General features: G+C 49.2%; 2 protein-coding genes across 2 annotated transcripts in view; both read left to right on the top strand.

Annotated features, from left to right (window-relative positions):
* LOC108784749 (cytochrome P450 2F2-like) overlaps positions 1-243 on the top strand; it is an 8,524-nt gene extending 8,281 nt beyond the window's left edge. Inside the window, exon 9 of the mRNA XM_018553635.1 lies at positions 51-243. Coding sequence (XP_018409137.1) covers positions 51-229 — 179 coding nt within the window. The 3' untranslated portion in view covers positions 230-243. The remainder of the gene's footprint in view (positions 1-50) is intronic.
* Positions 244-2,997: 2,754 nt separating this feature from the next.
* The window catches only part of CDRT1 (CMT1A duplicated region transcript 1), an 18,863-nt gene continuing 8,185 nt past the window's right edge, over positions 2,998-13,675 (top strand). The window contains exons 1-10 of the mRNA XM_018553633.1: positions 2,998-3,524; positions 3,714-3,737; positions 6,961-6,995; positions 7,216-7,395; positions 8,055-8,182; positions 9,071-9,190; positions 9,759-9,868; positions 10,958-11,161; positions 12,332-12,453; positions 13,182-13,330. Coding sequence (XP_018409135.1) covers positions 3,022-3,524; positions 3,714-3,737; positions 6,961-6,995; positions 7,216-7,395; positions 8,055-8,182; positions 9,071-9,190; positions 9,759-9,868; positions 10,958-11,161; positions 12,332-12,453; positions 13,182-13,330 — 1,575 coding nt within the window. The 5' untranslated portion in view covers positions 2,998-3,021. The remainder of the gene's footprint in view (positions 3,525-3,713; positions 3,738-6,960; positions 6,996-7,215; positions 7,396-8,054; positions 8,183-9,070; positions 9,191-9,758; positions 9,869-10,957; positions 11,162-12,331; positions 12,454-13,181; positions 13,331-13,675) is intronic.

The raw sequence follows: 13,675 nt of genomic DNA, 5'->3' as shown, positions 1-13,675 counted from the left end.
GCCCCCCAAGGTGGCAGTGATTAACCCCTTCTCCTCCCCTTCTCCTCCAGGTAAGAGGTCCTGCATCGGGGAGGCTTTGGCCAAGACGGAGATCTTCATCTTTTTTGTCAGCTTCCTCCAGAAGTTCAACTTGAAATTTCCTCCGGGTGAAAAGGGGCCCATCGGACTCATCGAAGGCGGGACGCGTGACCCCAAACCGTTCAACATGTGCGCCGAGTGTCGTTTATAAAGCAAGCAGCTCTCTGATGGTCTGTCTGGGGGCAGGGAGGATGAGTTGTGGTACGGACCTTGTATGGACCCGGTGTTGGTACTTCCAGAGCCTGCACCAAGTTATAAGCAGACGGTGTTGGCTTGTCACATGTTCATCAAAAAAATGAGGGCTGTGATCTTTATTTTAGGACAGTGGGCGGAGTCATGCAAATCATTCATTTTTGCCCCTGGGCCAATTATACATCCAAAGTGTAAGCTCCTCTGATACAGAGACTGATGTGAATGGCTCAGTCTTCTCTGTACAGTGCTATGGAATATGTCAGAGCTATATCAATGTATGATAATGATAATAGTGTGTTACTGTGGTGGGGACATTAGAGTGTAAGCTCCTCTGGTGCAGAGACTGATGTGACTGGCTCAGTGTCCTCTGTACAGCACTGTGTGAGTACAGGTGCACAGACCCGGGAACTCAGCACAGGGATGGTGGGAGCCCCTCATACTGGGCACAGCACCTGTACAGACCCGAGAACTCGGCACAGGGAAGGTGGGAGCCCCTCATAATGGGCACATCAGGTGTACAGACCCGGAACCTAGCACAGGGATGATGGGAGCCGCTCATAGTAGACACATCAGGTGTACAGACCCGGAACCTAGCACAGGGATGATGGGAGCCGCTCATAGTAGACACAGCATGTGTACAGACCTGGGAACTCTTCCAAGGAATGGTGGGAGCCCCTCATAATGGACTCAGTAGGTGTACAGGTCCTGGAAATTGGCACAGAGATCTCACCAATAAGCACCCCAAAAGATAAAAGAGACAGTCAAGGAATTTACCTCTCCAGCATCCAGAAAAAAACTGAAATTTAATTTTTTTTTTTGATGGACTGACCCTTTAAGTTTTGTTTATTACTGGAAGAATGACAGCTGGCATTTGATTGGCTGGTATGGGACACACGGCCATTTTTCTTTCGCTTTTTAAGCAGGTCCTACAGCAACCACAATATAAAACATAAACCCCATGCCGGCCTTTTATACAGAGTGGCTGCCCTCATGTCAGAACCTAATGGCACTCATTCAGGATTATCTGTCATATTGTCCTTTGATCATGTTCTTGTTTTTATTATCTATTTTGTAATAAACAATATCACAGACTACAGAGTGTGTATTGCTTTTATAGGTGCGGATATTGGTTCAGTGTCTGGCACAATCTGTAATAATGCAACAGGTATCAAGGCGTCTTCACCTAAACCCAAACTCCTCTCCAAACAAATCCTCCCCAGGGGAACTAGAATGCCAAAGTTTCTTACCTGCTTCTGTTTTGGAAATATTGATGCAGTCCTCCCCATACACTTTGACAAAGTGACTCCTAAGTGGAAGGGCCTGCCTCTACTACAATCACATGATCAGTCTCAGCAGTGTAATAAGAAAGGCTGCAGCATCCTCTAAGCCAGTGGTTCTCTACCTGTGGGTCGCGACCCGAAAGTGGGTCACTCACAACCCACTGTTGAGGGGGTCACCACATGCTTTGTGCTGCGCTAGGTGAGAGGCTCCTCAGCCACCTCCTAGAGCAGCAGTTTCAGTTCTCCGGCCGCGCCGCTAGATGGCGCTGCAGCACTGGCAGCCGAGGAGGATCAAAGAGAACGGAGTGGGCGGGAGTGAGGGGAGTTGAATGCCGGATTGTCCACCAAAGAGCCCACACTGGCCACCAGAGAGCCCACACTGGCCACCAGAGAGCCCCATTGAGCTCACATGAGCCCACACTGGCCACCAGAGAGCCCACACTGGCCACCAGAGAGCACCATTGACCACGAAAGAGCCCCATTGAGCTCACATGAGCCCACACTGGCCACCTGAGAGCCCACACAGATACTAGTATTGGTGCATTCCTAAATTTTAACATTGGGGGGGGTCACCACAACCTGGCAAATGTTACCAAGGGGTCCCAGCCCTAGAAAGGTTGAGAACCACTGGTCTAAGCCCTCATTCACACGAGAAACGGCAGGCGCGAACAGCTCCGTGCTGCGTGCACGACCGTATCGCGCAGCTCCCGGGAAGGACAGGTGCTGCGTGTGATTAGTACGCATCCCGCGTCCTTCTCTATGGAACTACGCGGCCGTACGCCGCCCTACGCTCACCCGCCCTGCAGGTCCGTGCGGGTGCGTGTTTCCTGGCTCAGACCCAGACAGGATCCATCCAGTACGCTCACTCGCAACCGCATTGGACGTGCAGGTCAGGTGAGCGTAGGGGGGCGTACAGCCGCGTGACCGGAAAAAAAAAAGCAGACGGGCTTTAACCCTCCCTTACGCTATAACAGGGGTAGGCAACCTCAGTACTTCAGCTGTTGTGGAACTACAAGGCCCATGAGGCATTGCAAGACTCAGGCCTGACTCCCAGAGACATGATGGGATTGGTAGTTTCTCCACAGCTGGAGGGCTCAGGTTGCCTGCCTCTGCTCGATACAAGACTAAAAAGTTAGGGCTTCAGTTCTCCTTTAATACACGAGCCATGCAATGCACAGTCCAGTTTCCTTCTTCCGTATCACAGTGGTGCTTCTACTACAATAATTACGGTACCTCCCCTGGCGGGGCGCCTGTACTGGTGCAATTACGGCACTCCCTGTCTCCTTGGAGTCCACAACAATAGGGAGAAAGTTGTGAAAACAGCAGCGGCTCCGGGATTAAATCTGTGACAGCCAGAGCCGGCTCACAGCGCTGATTTTCCGGGCGCAATGGTCGCGCTTACCACTGCCGTGAAAAAATAGTGAATCTTGGAAAAAAAAGAGGAGTATCCCTTTAAGCGACGCTCAGCGGGATGATAGCCATGGAAATATCGGAACTCAAGCTGCGGCTCGCCCCGGACCTCCGCTGCGAGAACCGAACCTCCAAGGTGCCCATCTGCCAGGCGTGCCAGTCCTGCCTCCTGGCCGCCAAAGTCGCCGCCACCAGGGAATGGTTCCTGCGGGCCGGCGAGAACTCCCAGAGGAAGTTCCTGTTCGGGGTCGTCCGGCGGATGGAGAGCGCCGACCTGCTGGTGTACGTGGGGAAGGTGATCCGGCCGGCGCTGGGCAAAGACTTCACCTACAGCCGGTCCAGGATAAACCCCAGCCTGGTGCAGGACCTGGGCGCCGCCAGCTCGGACCGGGCCCTCAACAGGCAGCGGCTGCGGCAGTTCATGGCGGAGACCTGGGACTGGTTGAAGAACGGGTCGTACTGGACCAAAGCCAACTACGCCCTGCTGCTGCTGCAGATGTGCAGCCCGAACCTGCTACACAACGCCGCCAACCTAATTCACTTGCTCATCGTCCGCCGCAGGCAGCGGGGAGGTAAGTGTGAAACACGGCTCAGCTTTATGCTGCTAAAAACTGAGATCAGGCTTGCAGCGTGATTGGCTGCTTTGTAAGCAGGTGGGTGGGAAGGAGGAACCTGCCTTTTATTACAGTCAATAGGATGTTGTTGACTAGTGTGCATTCATTCCAAATGCAGGGAAACAAGGCCCACCACCTCCCCACACACACGACTTGAAGCTTTGTGAATTTAGCCTATTGTCTCTTTAAGTGCATCCCTCCCCCCATGAGCCCAGGTCCCCTTCCTGCCAAAGCACCCAAAGAAGCTATTGCTTCCTTGCTATCTGCCATTGTTTCAGGGGGGTGCTCCCCCCCTGCAGATGGGGGTGGCGACACATTCCTTACCCAAATCAACCCTCAGTTTAAATCTGCTCAAAACTTTCCAAGAGCAACAAAACACTTTGGGGTCTATTTCTAAACAATGTGCAGATCCATTCGTCCGGCAAATCTCTGTGAATGTCCGTTCTGTGCGAATGGAAGCAAAAAAAGTAGGTTCTGAGTATATTTTCTTTTAAGGTCAAATGTAACACTCAGAAAATATCACACTGAGGCCACTAGATGGAGCTGAGGAGTCAATAAATACTTCTTTCCCATGCTCCTCAGCTCCATCTAGTGGCTATAAGATACACTGCAGGCGGATACATTGTGAGCAGTCACTCCTCCCAGAATCCCTTGCAGCTGGTGCGCTCATTTGCATATGGAGCTTGTAGCTAAGCCATCGATGATGATTCTATATTATTCTATATTAATAACTTTTATGGAAGATTGGAAACTGTTGCAGGGAAAAGCAGATCTGATATTTGATTTCACAAATGTGTTTTAGCTGCCAATACTTTTTGTTCCATTCTCACCATAAGTTGATGATTTCAGCTCTGTTCAGCCTTATATATCGATCAGGGTGACTAGTATTTTGTCCTCGCTTCGGCAGGACATATACTAAAATTGGAACGATACAGAGAAGATTAGCATGGCCCCTGCGCAAGGATGACACGCAAATTCGTGAAGCGTTCCATATTTTGCTGCCGCCTGAAGCCTCACAATTAAAGGGCGGACCTTGCTTTGCTCATTCATGACCCCGACCTCGGATCTTCTATGACCACTCCCACCAAAAATTCCATTTTAGATTCCATACTGCCAGGCGCCGGCATATTGGATGTAAGTGGCCCCCAGAGACGTCACTCCTGCCACCAATCCTACCGCACGCGTCACAACCTGACCGTACAATCTCTGTACAATCAACTTTACATCTACCAACTCTATGTAGTAGGCGGGGAGATTCTCCTTCACTTCCTGTTTCCAGAGACTTAACAGGAAATGAGAGGAAATATCTACGAAGGGAGGAAAATACCATCTTAGACGGTTGCCTCCGGACCAGCCACGCCTCCAGACTGATATCCACCCATCAGGGCATTTTGATATGTGCATAACTCCTCCCACTGCTTGCATCAGGGCTGAGGGCTCTTGAGAGATGTAGTGAGGCAGGGAGCTGTGATGTTTTCATGTATGGCACTCTGCTGGCCCCTCCCACCAGCCATCATCTGCCTGCATTACGTACGGAAGCACAGGGACCCAGTCAGGGCATCACTGGGCCTAAAAATAAGATATGTAATAAAAGATTTTATTTAAAGATGTCATTAGTATGTTGATGAGGGGGGAGGGGAGGGGGGGAAGCGTCGCTTGCTTTGCTCATTCTATTTTTCATTACATACTTCTCGTAAAGTGTCCGGCATGGGTAAAAAAACGCTGTGTATGGGGCTGGCCTCGGGGGAAATGTCCCCGTCGTGAGCCAATCACACTTCTCACACAAGCTTGGTGGAGATCACTCAGATTCGGAACATTGAATCTTTACCTTTACGTACTTTTTCTTTCCTGGTGCCTGGGGTTGGAGATGGGCGGAGCACCAACCATAGCTATGCTGCCATATAGGCACCAGGAGAACTGTATCAGGAACAGGCAACCTTGGCACTCCAGCTGTGGTGAAACTACAATTCCCATGCTGTCTGGAGTCATACCTGTGGCTGTCAGAGTCTTGCAATGCCTCATGGGAGTTGTAGTTCCATAACAGCTGGGAGTGTTGAGGTTGCCCACCCCTGATGTCGACCTTATAAAAAGAGACTCAAGGTTTACTTAGACTTTAGAACCAATATTTATCAAGAAATGGAGAAGGACAAGCATAAGATCCAAATCCAAACATCCCAAAACTTGGAATGGTCCACCACGCCCACTACCTAGTCTCATTCCACTCTCTGCATTTACCGTGTTTCCCCGAAAATAAGGCACTGTCTTATTTTTTATTTTTTGCTCAAAAGAACACACTAGGTCTTATTTTCGGGGTAGGTCTTATTTTTTTTTTTAATGTATAACACTCCAAAGATAATGCAAATCCAAATTAAATAATCCACAATGGCAAAGTCAAGAATAGGGTGATCAGGGCAATCAGGGGTGCCATACCTTTCCAAGAGCAATTTGGTAACCAGAATGAGCGAAGCGCACGTTCACTATCGATTCCTCACAGGCGGAGTGCATTTGGTATCACTCTACCTGTGACAGGAGCCGGCGCTATAGAGGAAATATTGGCTTATGCAGCTCTGCTCCCTGCGCTGCCGCCTCGCTTCCTCTAGCGCTGCCTTTGTTGGCACCGCTGATTCTCTCCCGCGGCTCTTCAAGTTCCCCCTTATGCCACCACCGGCTCTGGGAATGGTCACAACTAGGTCTTATTTTCGGGTTAGGTCTTATATTTTAGCAATTCCCAAAAATGGTAGTAGGTCTTAATTTCGGGGTAGGTCTCATTTTCGGGGAAACAGGGTATATAATGTGAAAGAAATGAGAATTCCAGCAGTTAGAGTGAGACTTCCCCGTAGTGGGTGGGTACGGCTAGGAAGACACGGTGGGGTCAGCCATATTATCACGTACCTGGCTGGAGACTGGTTGGATGAGGAGGCTCCCCTCGCACCTCGTGTCCCCCAAACGCTGAGGATGGGAAGAGAGCCTGAGAAACAGCAAGTAGCACGGGTGCCAGTGGATGGGGCAACCCCCGTGATGGGCAGAAGTCCAGGATCAGGATCGGGTAGAGCAGAGACGAGGTCACGCCGGGCAGGCAGCAGGGTACCAGAGCAATAGGCAGAATCAAGGTCAGGCAAGCCAGGGGGTCACACCAGTCAGGCAGCGAAGTACGAAGGATGAGGCAGAGGCAAGGTCCAGTAACAATTCCAAGGTCAGAAGGCAGGCAGCAATCAGGAGCAGGCAGGTTCAATCCGGATCATGACACAGGAGCAGTAATCAGGCAGAACAAACAGGATCACAAGGACAAGCTGAAAGACCATCCAGCAACTAAGCCCAGGCTGTGCTTGCTTTAAATAGGAAGACCAATTCAGATGTACTGCATCACTTCCTGTGCGCCAGATTAGCGCGCTTGTGCGTGTAAGTCCCGATGTGCATGCAAGTGCCTGTTTTCCTATGGTACGAAAAACGGGACTACGCACATGCGCAATAGACCTGGATACCTTACACAGGTAGTGTTCCTGATGCTGATGTTCACTAAAAACTGATGTACTGATGTGGTTTGGGAAGCCGGTTTGCCTTGTATGACTTTGTAACAAACCCAATGAGACCCAATCGTGTTCACTCCAACAGATATTGGATTTTTGTCATTTCCTCTCCAGAGTCTCAGGAGGAAACGTTCGGAATTGATGAACCTGGCCATACGGAAGAGACCAACTACTCCACACAGGACGACCCGTCTCTCATGGTGGTCCCAACTTCCTTCCAGTCCACATCCGGAGTCAGGAAGTACAAAGACTTCATCCGCTGCCTCCCGGTGCACCTCTCCAAGAAGATCCTGGGTAGGTTCAAAAACTGTCATGCCAAGGCTGTACCTGCCATATAGAAGACCAAGGCACCGGCCAAAGGCCTTGGCACCTATTGGGGCAACCCAAGATTTGTGTTCATATTTAAAGGGTATTTCTATCCCAGATGGAGGGTGGAAGGATCCCAACCAGTGTAGTCAGCCCTGTGTGAGTTCTCTCCTGTTGGACTATGGAACACTTCTACCTGCCCTCATTTTCATAAAATAAGGGGCAGGTGTTCTATGATCACAGGACATACATCAGTATCTCCACCAAGTACATCGTTTGTGTACTTGCCCAATAGGGAAATGCCCCTCCTGCCCCCCAGCCTAGTCCTCCTCTGTGCCTGCTATCAGAGTATGGCTTTTCTGAACATAATCTTCTGCGGTCTGTTTTTGTGGTTTGACTATGGAACATAAGTCTTGGGAATGTGGCTCAGTGGCCATTGCCAATGTATATGAGTGACATTGACATACCCAGGAAATGGTGCTGATGCAGGCAACGCTAGAAATGACCCGAGCTACTCATTAACGGCACAAATACTCAATTGGTTTAAATGATCCCGTTACTATAATACTGTGTATTCAGCGAGCTTGAATACCTCTGTTCCTCACTATGGATTGTGTTCCCTCTCTTCTGTCTTGTTCTGATGGCAGGGTACCTGATAAAGAAGCACCTCTTCAGCTGTTTGAGTGTGTCCCGTCACTGGTGTTATCTGACAAAGGAGCTTGTCCTGGATCTAGAAGCCGAGACGCTGGTGCGGAACGAAGCCATGATCCTTCAGGTATGGGTCTTCAACATCATGGCTGGTGGTTTGCTGTTTTTCTTGCTGGTTAGCCAGGAGGAGCTACCGGCTGCAGCACTAGTTGATTTTTTCCCAGTTTGGGGTTGATCTGCACATGGTACCTAGAGGGTATCACTAGTGGTCACTACAAGCAAAGTAAAAAAAACATGGCTACCAGATGCAACAAACTAGGCCAGGTGGAGCTACCAGATGCAACAAACTAGGCCAAGTGGAGCTACCAGATGCAAGGAACTAGGCCAGGTGAAGCTGCCGGATACAAGAAACTTGGCCAGGTGGAGCTACAAGATGCAAGGAACTTGGCCAGGTGGAGCTACAAGATGCAAGGAACTAGGCCAGGTGGAGCTACCAGATGCAAGAAACTTGGCCAGGTGGAGCTACCAGATGCAAGAAACGTGGCCAGGTGGAGCTACGGGATGCAAGGAACTAGGCCAGGTGGAGCTACAAGATGCAAGAAACTTGGCCAGATGGAGCTATGAAAAACATTAATTGTGGTGCGCAATTACTGTAGTGATTAGCTGCCACCCCTGATTATATAATAGCAAAAAAGGAAAGAAAAAAATTGGGGTACCAGATGCAACAAAACTAGGTTAGGTGGAGCTACCAGATTCAAGAAACTAAGCCAGATGAAGCTGCCGGATACAAGAAACGGAGCCAGGTGGAGCTACCAGGTGCAAGGAACTAGGTGGAGCTATCAATAATCTTGAGATCACTTCTGTTTTGACTTGAAAAAATGGGAATCTGTTGAACTCAATGGACTTCTGGTCTTTTTTCCCAACGTAACTATGTAACTTCTGTATGTAACTCATGGATTCAATTTTACGATGGATGAAACTTTTTTTGTTACTTGTAATCTTTGTTTCATGCCAGGGGACGTCATACAAAGGAGTCAGTGTCTCCTATGCCAAAGTTCAACCGGTGCCAGTGCCCAAAGTCGGAGAAGATGGCAGTATTCTACCAAGGGTGGAGAGGTATTACAAAGATGTAAAGGTGAGTGCAGGTTGTTTTATGTGTGCAAACAGGAGAGGCCCTAGCATAACCACCACCTCAGGCGGGGCAGAGGGGCGGGTTGTGTGGGGGTGCTGGTGGTTATGTTCGCAGAGGCGGTTAGGTTGGCTCTTGGTGGTTGCGATTTTGGGGGGACGGTGTTGATGGGGCGCTAATGGTGCACGCTATTGGTGCTGTGGCCGGTGTCCTGGTGGTGCACCGCCCAGCATCCCAGCTAGCTCACTGACGTCACTGGTTGCCAGGAGCTGGGCAGGATGCCGGCCAGAGCATCCCAAGCTACTAACAGCTGGGAGGGGAGATGTGTATGTCCCTTACACATCTCTCTGCCAGGCTCTTAGAAACCTGGGACGCTGGAAAAGGGGCAGCAGGCAAAGCAAAACGTGACCCAAGAAGATGCCGTCAGAGGCAACAACCTCAGGCTGCCTTATTATAGGGACGGCTCTGTGTGCAAGAACAGGAAACAAAATGATGAGAAGCAATGATGGGGGGGCCTTAGTCACCTGCTGGAAATACTGAGAGGGTGCGGATCCTTACACTTTATATTCCGCAGCCTGGAGAAAGTGTGGAAGCGGCGTATGTTGAGACGGAGACGGAGACGGTGTTTCTGGAGGAAAGAAATGTCTTCTGTGGATCGTACAATGTTCTCATTCTTACCGGACAGTAAGTCACCTCCCAGACTATTATCACACTGCTCCCTGTTATTTAAACTTACTTGTCTTTCGGATGCATCCAGCAGTTGCAACACAGGAATTAAAGCTGAGCACTAGGCAGATATAAAAGGCACAAATGATTGCAGCCCTGTATTCATTAACACATCATTAAAGGTATTGTTTTGATGCAATCAGTGTTAAGTACCTGAATTTGACTTGACATCAACCTCTTGCAGTCCCTGTACAACAGAGCTCAGACTGGAGCGGAGAGGGACAGCACAGGGAGAGGGGAGGGAGAAACAGCACATGGAGCAATAAGGTGCAATAAGGTGTGCTGCAGTGCAAGAAGCACATAGGAGGCTGAGCTTTACCATCTGCTCTCTCTCTGTCCAATGATAAATGACTTTATTGGCCAACAAGGCAATGTCATTGGAAGGTGGAATGGCCCTGAGCGGCGCAGTGATCTTAAGATCTTATTACCGATGGAAACAAGTATAAAAGACTTAATAAGCAAAAAACATTCAGTTGTTAAAAATAGAATACATATTTGCAGTAGATACAAGATATATATTTATAATCAATATGTTTATATTACATCTATAATCTATAGGCATGTTTAATTTTGGATGGTGTATACATTGCCTGTGTCCTATTGTGGAGGATTTTTTGTTTTGTTTCCTGTCTTGGAGACAAAACAATTTCCTCTTAGAAAGTTGTCACCGGAACAGGTGTCCCCATTGGAACATTTCCCCTCACAGGCGTCCCCATTGGAAGTGGAACATTCCCGGAACAGGTGTCCCCATTGGAACATTCCCGGAACAGGTGTCCCCATTGGAACATTCCCGGAACAGGTGTCCCCATTGGAACATTTCCCCTCACAGGCGTCCCCATTGGAACATTCCCAGAACAGGTGTCCCCATTGGAACATTTCCCCTCACAGGTGTCCCCATTGGAACATTCCCCTCACAGGTGTCCCCATTGGAACATTTCCCCTCACAGGTGTCCCCATTGGAACATTCCCGGAACAGGTGCCCCCATTGGAACATTTCCCCTCACTTCCTGTTCACGTTAATACTTGTTGTAAATGTTCTCTCTCCAGAGGCGATCCACACAGGGTGATCCATTTTGACGGGGGGAAGTTGGTTGCCGCTGGCTCTACCGACCGAAAAGTGAAGCTATACGATATGGTGGAGATGTCTCAGGTCCCTCCTCTTATTCAAGGGCACAGCGGAAGCATTCGTGTTGTCCGTTTATGTGAAGAAAGAGGCTTTGTGTTCAGCGGGGGATTTGATCTCAGTATTAGGTGAGAAAAGATTTTAAAGCACAAAGACTGTACAGAGAGAACACGAGTTTTTGAACAGGCTGCACTAAATATTATATTGCTAATGCATTTTGCTGCAAGCCAAACTCAAAAAGAACAAGGTGCATGTAACCTGACTCAAGGGCCGCTCACTGCTGCTCTTTGTGAGATGCTCACAGTCTGCAAAAGTCTGCTGCTCCTATAATTGTGTTGCAATGTATCATTGCCAGGATGTAAACCAAAGGCAAGCTACTGTGGAGAGCTGCCACAAGAAAAAAAAGAAATTAAATAACTAAAACACATTTTGAGTAAATTTAAAGGAGAACTATGGGGTTAGGGCTTTTCCCCATAGTTCTCCTTAGGGTAACGGGAGGACACAAACTAGCGTCCTCCCGTCACCCTAAGCTCAGTATACCGCGAGCGGTATACTGAGACGCCACAGCCGGAGCGGATCCCGACATCGATGTCGGGATCCGCCCAGCTGCGTGAGTGACAGCTGGCTCTGCCTATCTAGGGGCAGAGCCAGCTGTACCCGCCCCTCTCCCGTCCATCCCGCCAGTCAGCGCTGGGGGATACATCCTTTGGTTTACATCCTGGCAATGATACATTGCAACACAATTATAGGAGCAGCAGACTTTTGCAGACTGTGAGCATCTCACAGTGAGCAGCACGACTCTCTGCCGTGACAGGGGAGAGGCTGGATTCCCCCCTCCCCGCTCCGATCCACCAGCGCTGACTGGCGGAACGGACGGGGGAGGGGGCGAGTACAGCTGGCTCTGCCTCTAGATAAGCAGAGCCAGCTGTCACTCACGGAGCTGGGTGGATCTCGACATCGATGTTGGGATCCGCTCCGCCTGCGGCGTCTCAGTATACCGCGAGCTGTAGCTCCCTATATACTGAGCTTAGGGTAACGGGAGGACGCTAGTTTGTGTCCTCCCATTACCCTAAGGAGAACTATGGGGAAAAGCCTTAACCCCATAGTTCTCCTTTAATGCATTTAGCTGGTTTTCACCAAAAGCCCATTTGGCCTTTAAGAAATAGCAGTCTACTTAGACTAGTTTTAAAACTGTCTACACATCCCCAGGCATTAACCTAGACACCCTTCCTTGGCGTGTGGATACATTTTGGGGTGTCACCTGGTAGATTTATTTATCAGCATATATTTTCTTGCAGGCAGTGGAACCTCCAAACCGGGGTTTGCCTCCGAATCTTTCATGGGCATATGAAGACTATAACATGCCTGGATGTACAAGCGGATGTTTTGGTCTCCGGAGCAAAAGATGGCCATGTCAAAGGTTAGCTGGTAGATATACAGAATACAAATTTAAAAAAAAAAGGGTTTTCAAGGGTAATTCTGCCTGAATACACCAATAAATATCTCAGTTATAAACAGACACTACGTTTTTTGGGAATTATAGAGGACCTGTAGCATGGAAGCTGTACCCAAAAAAGGCAAGAAGAGGACAGAGAACTAGTCACCAGTATTAACTGTGGGCTTCCAGCAGCTGATATTTTTCCCTTTACTGACTTACAATGCCTTGCTCTGCACTGTGTCTCTGTATGGCAGCAGCCATCTTGGTAGAGAAGGAGGGCTTTGCGTCGTCATATCAGAGCTGCCCCCCTGTTGACCGGTAGGGTAATGATGAAGAAGCAGCAGGAGTGAGGGAGGTAGCACCGATCTACAGAATGGATAGAGTAGAAGCAGGGAGATCCTTGCACTGCAGGTCCTCAGGTCCAGCTTCCTCTCCAGCAAGGAGAACAGTGAGCAGCACTGTTTTCTTTGCTGCCATGCAAAGGGTAGAATTGGGTTACCCAAAAGTGGGTAAGAACAGCAAATACTACGAGGTTGGTGGGAACAGGCCCCTCACAGGGCCGGAAGGTCTCCATTCAAAAGACACTAATGGGTGACTCGAGTAGTGGCCAGAGATGAGAAGATAAGTGATCCACCCTTGAACATTTTCCACCCTCGGCTTTGACTTCTCTTGCCTTAATAATATGAATTATTTTTCCTTTCCCTCATTAGTGTGGAATATCACCACCGGAAAATGCCTTAGGACCTTCAAGCACAAAGAGGCCGTACTGGCAGTTAAAATGAAGGATCAAACCGTGATAAGTGGCTGTGAAAAGGGGCTGGTGAAAATCTGGAACAACGAATCTGGCCAGTTATGCAAGGTAAAGAAGTCACTAATCTCTTGTCATGATTCAGAGCCAGTCAGGACTCGAGTCTTTAGTCCATCCTGGAAAACCTCTGCTGATACAAAGCTTCCTAGGGGCACTTCATTGGGTTTCCCCAAAGCCCCAGAACATTGCTTCTGCCTGATACTGTTACGTGTTCTTCGGCAGATAGAGTGTGAGGATACAATGTATTGGGTTATGAATAATTATTCAGCCTTGGTCAATCACTGGTTACTCCAGTGAGGTGGGCTAGGGAAGTGGATACATATTTGGGGAGACCTCCTAGAAGGGTCCTTGCCTTCCAGGCGTTGCCTAGACAGAATATGTGTGTGAAGGGTCCTT

This window comes from Nanorana parkeri, unplaced genomic scaffold (genome assembly GCF_000935625.1).
Source record: "Nanorana parkeri isolate BGI_ZX_2015 unplaced genomic scaffold, ASM93562v1 scaffold126, whole genome shotgun sequence".
Classification (NCBI taxonomy): Eukaryota; Metazoa; Chordata; class Amphibia; order Anura; family Dicroglossidae; genus Nanorana; species Nanorana parkeri.
Note: the sequence above shows the minus strand (reverse complement) of the source record. Positions and strands in the feature narration are given on the sequence as shown.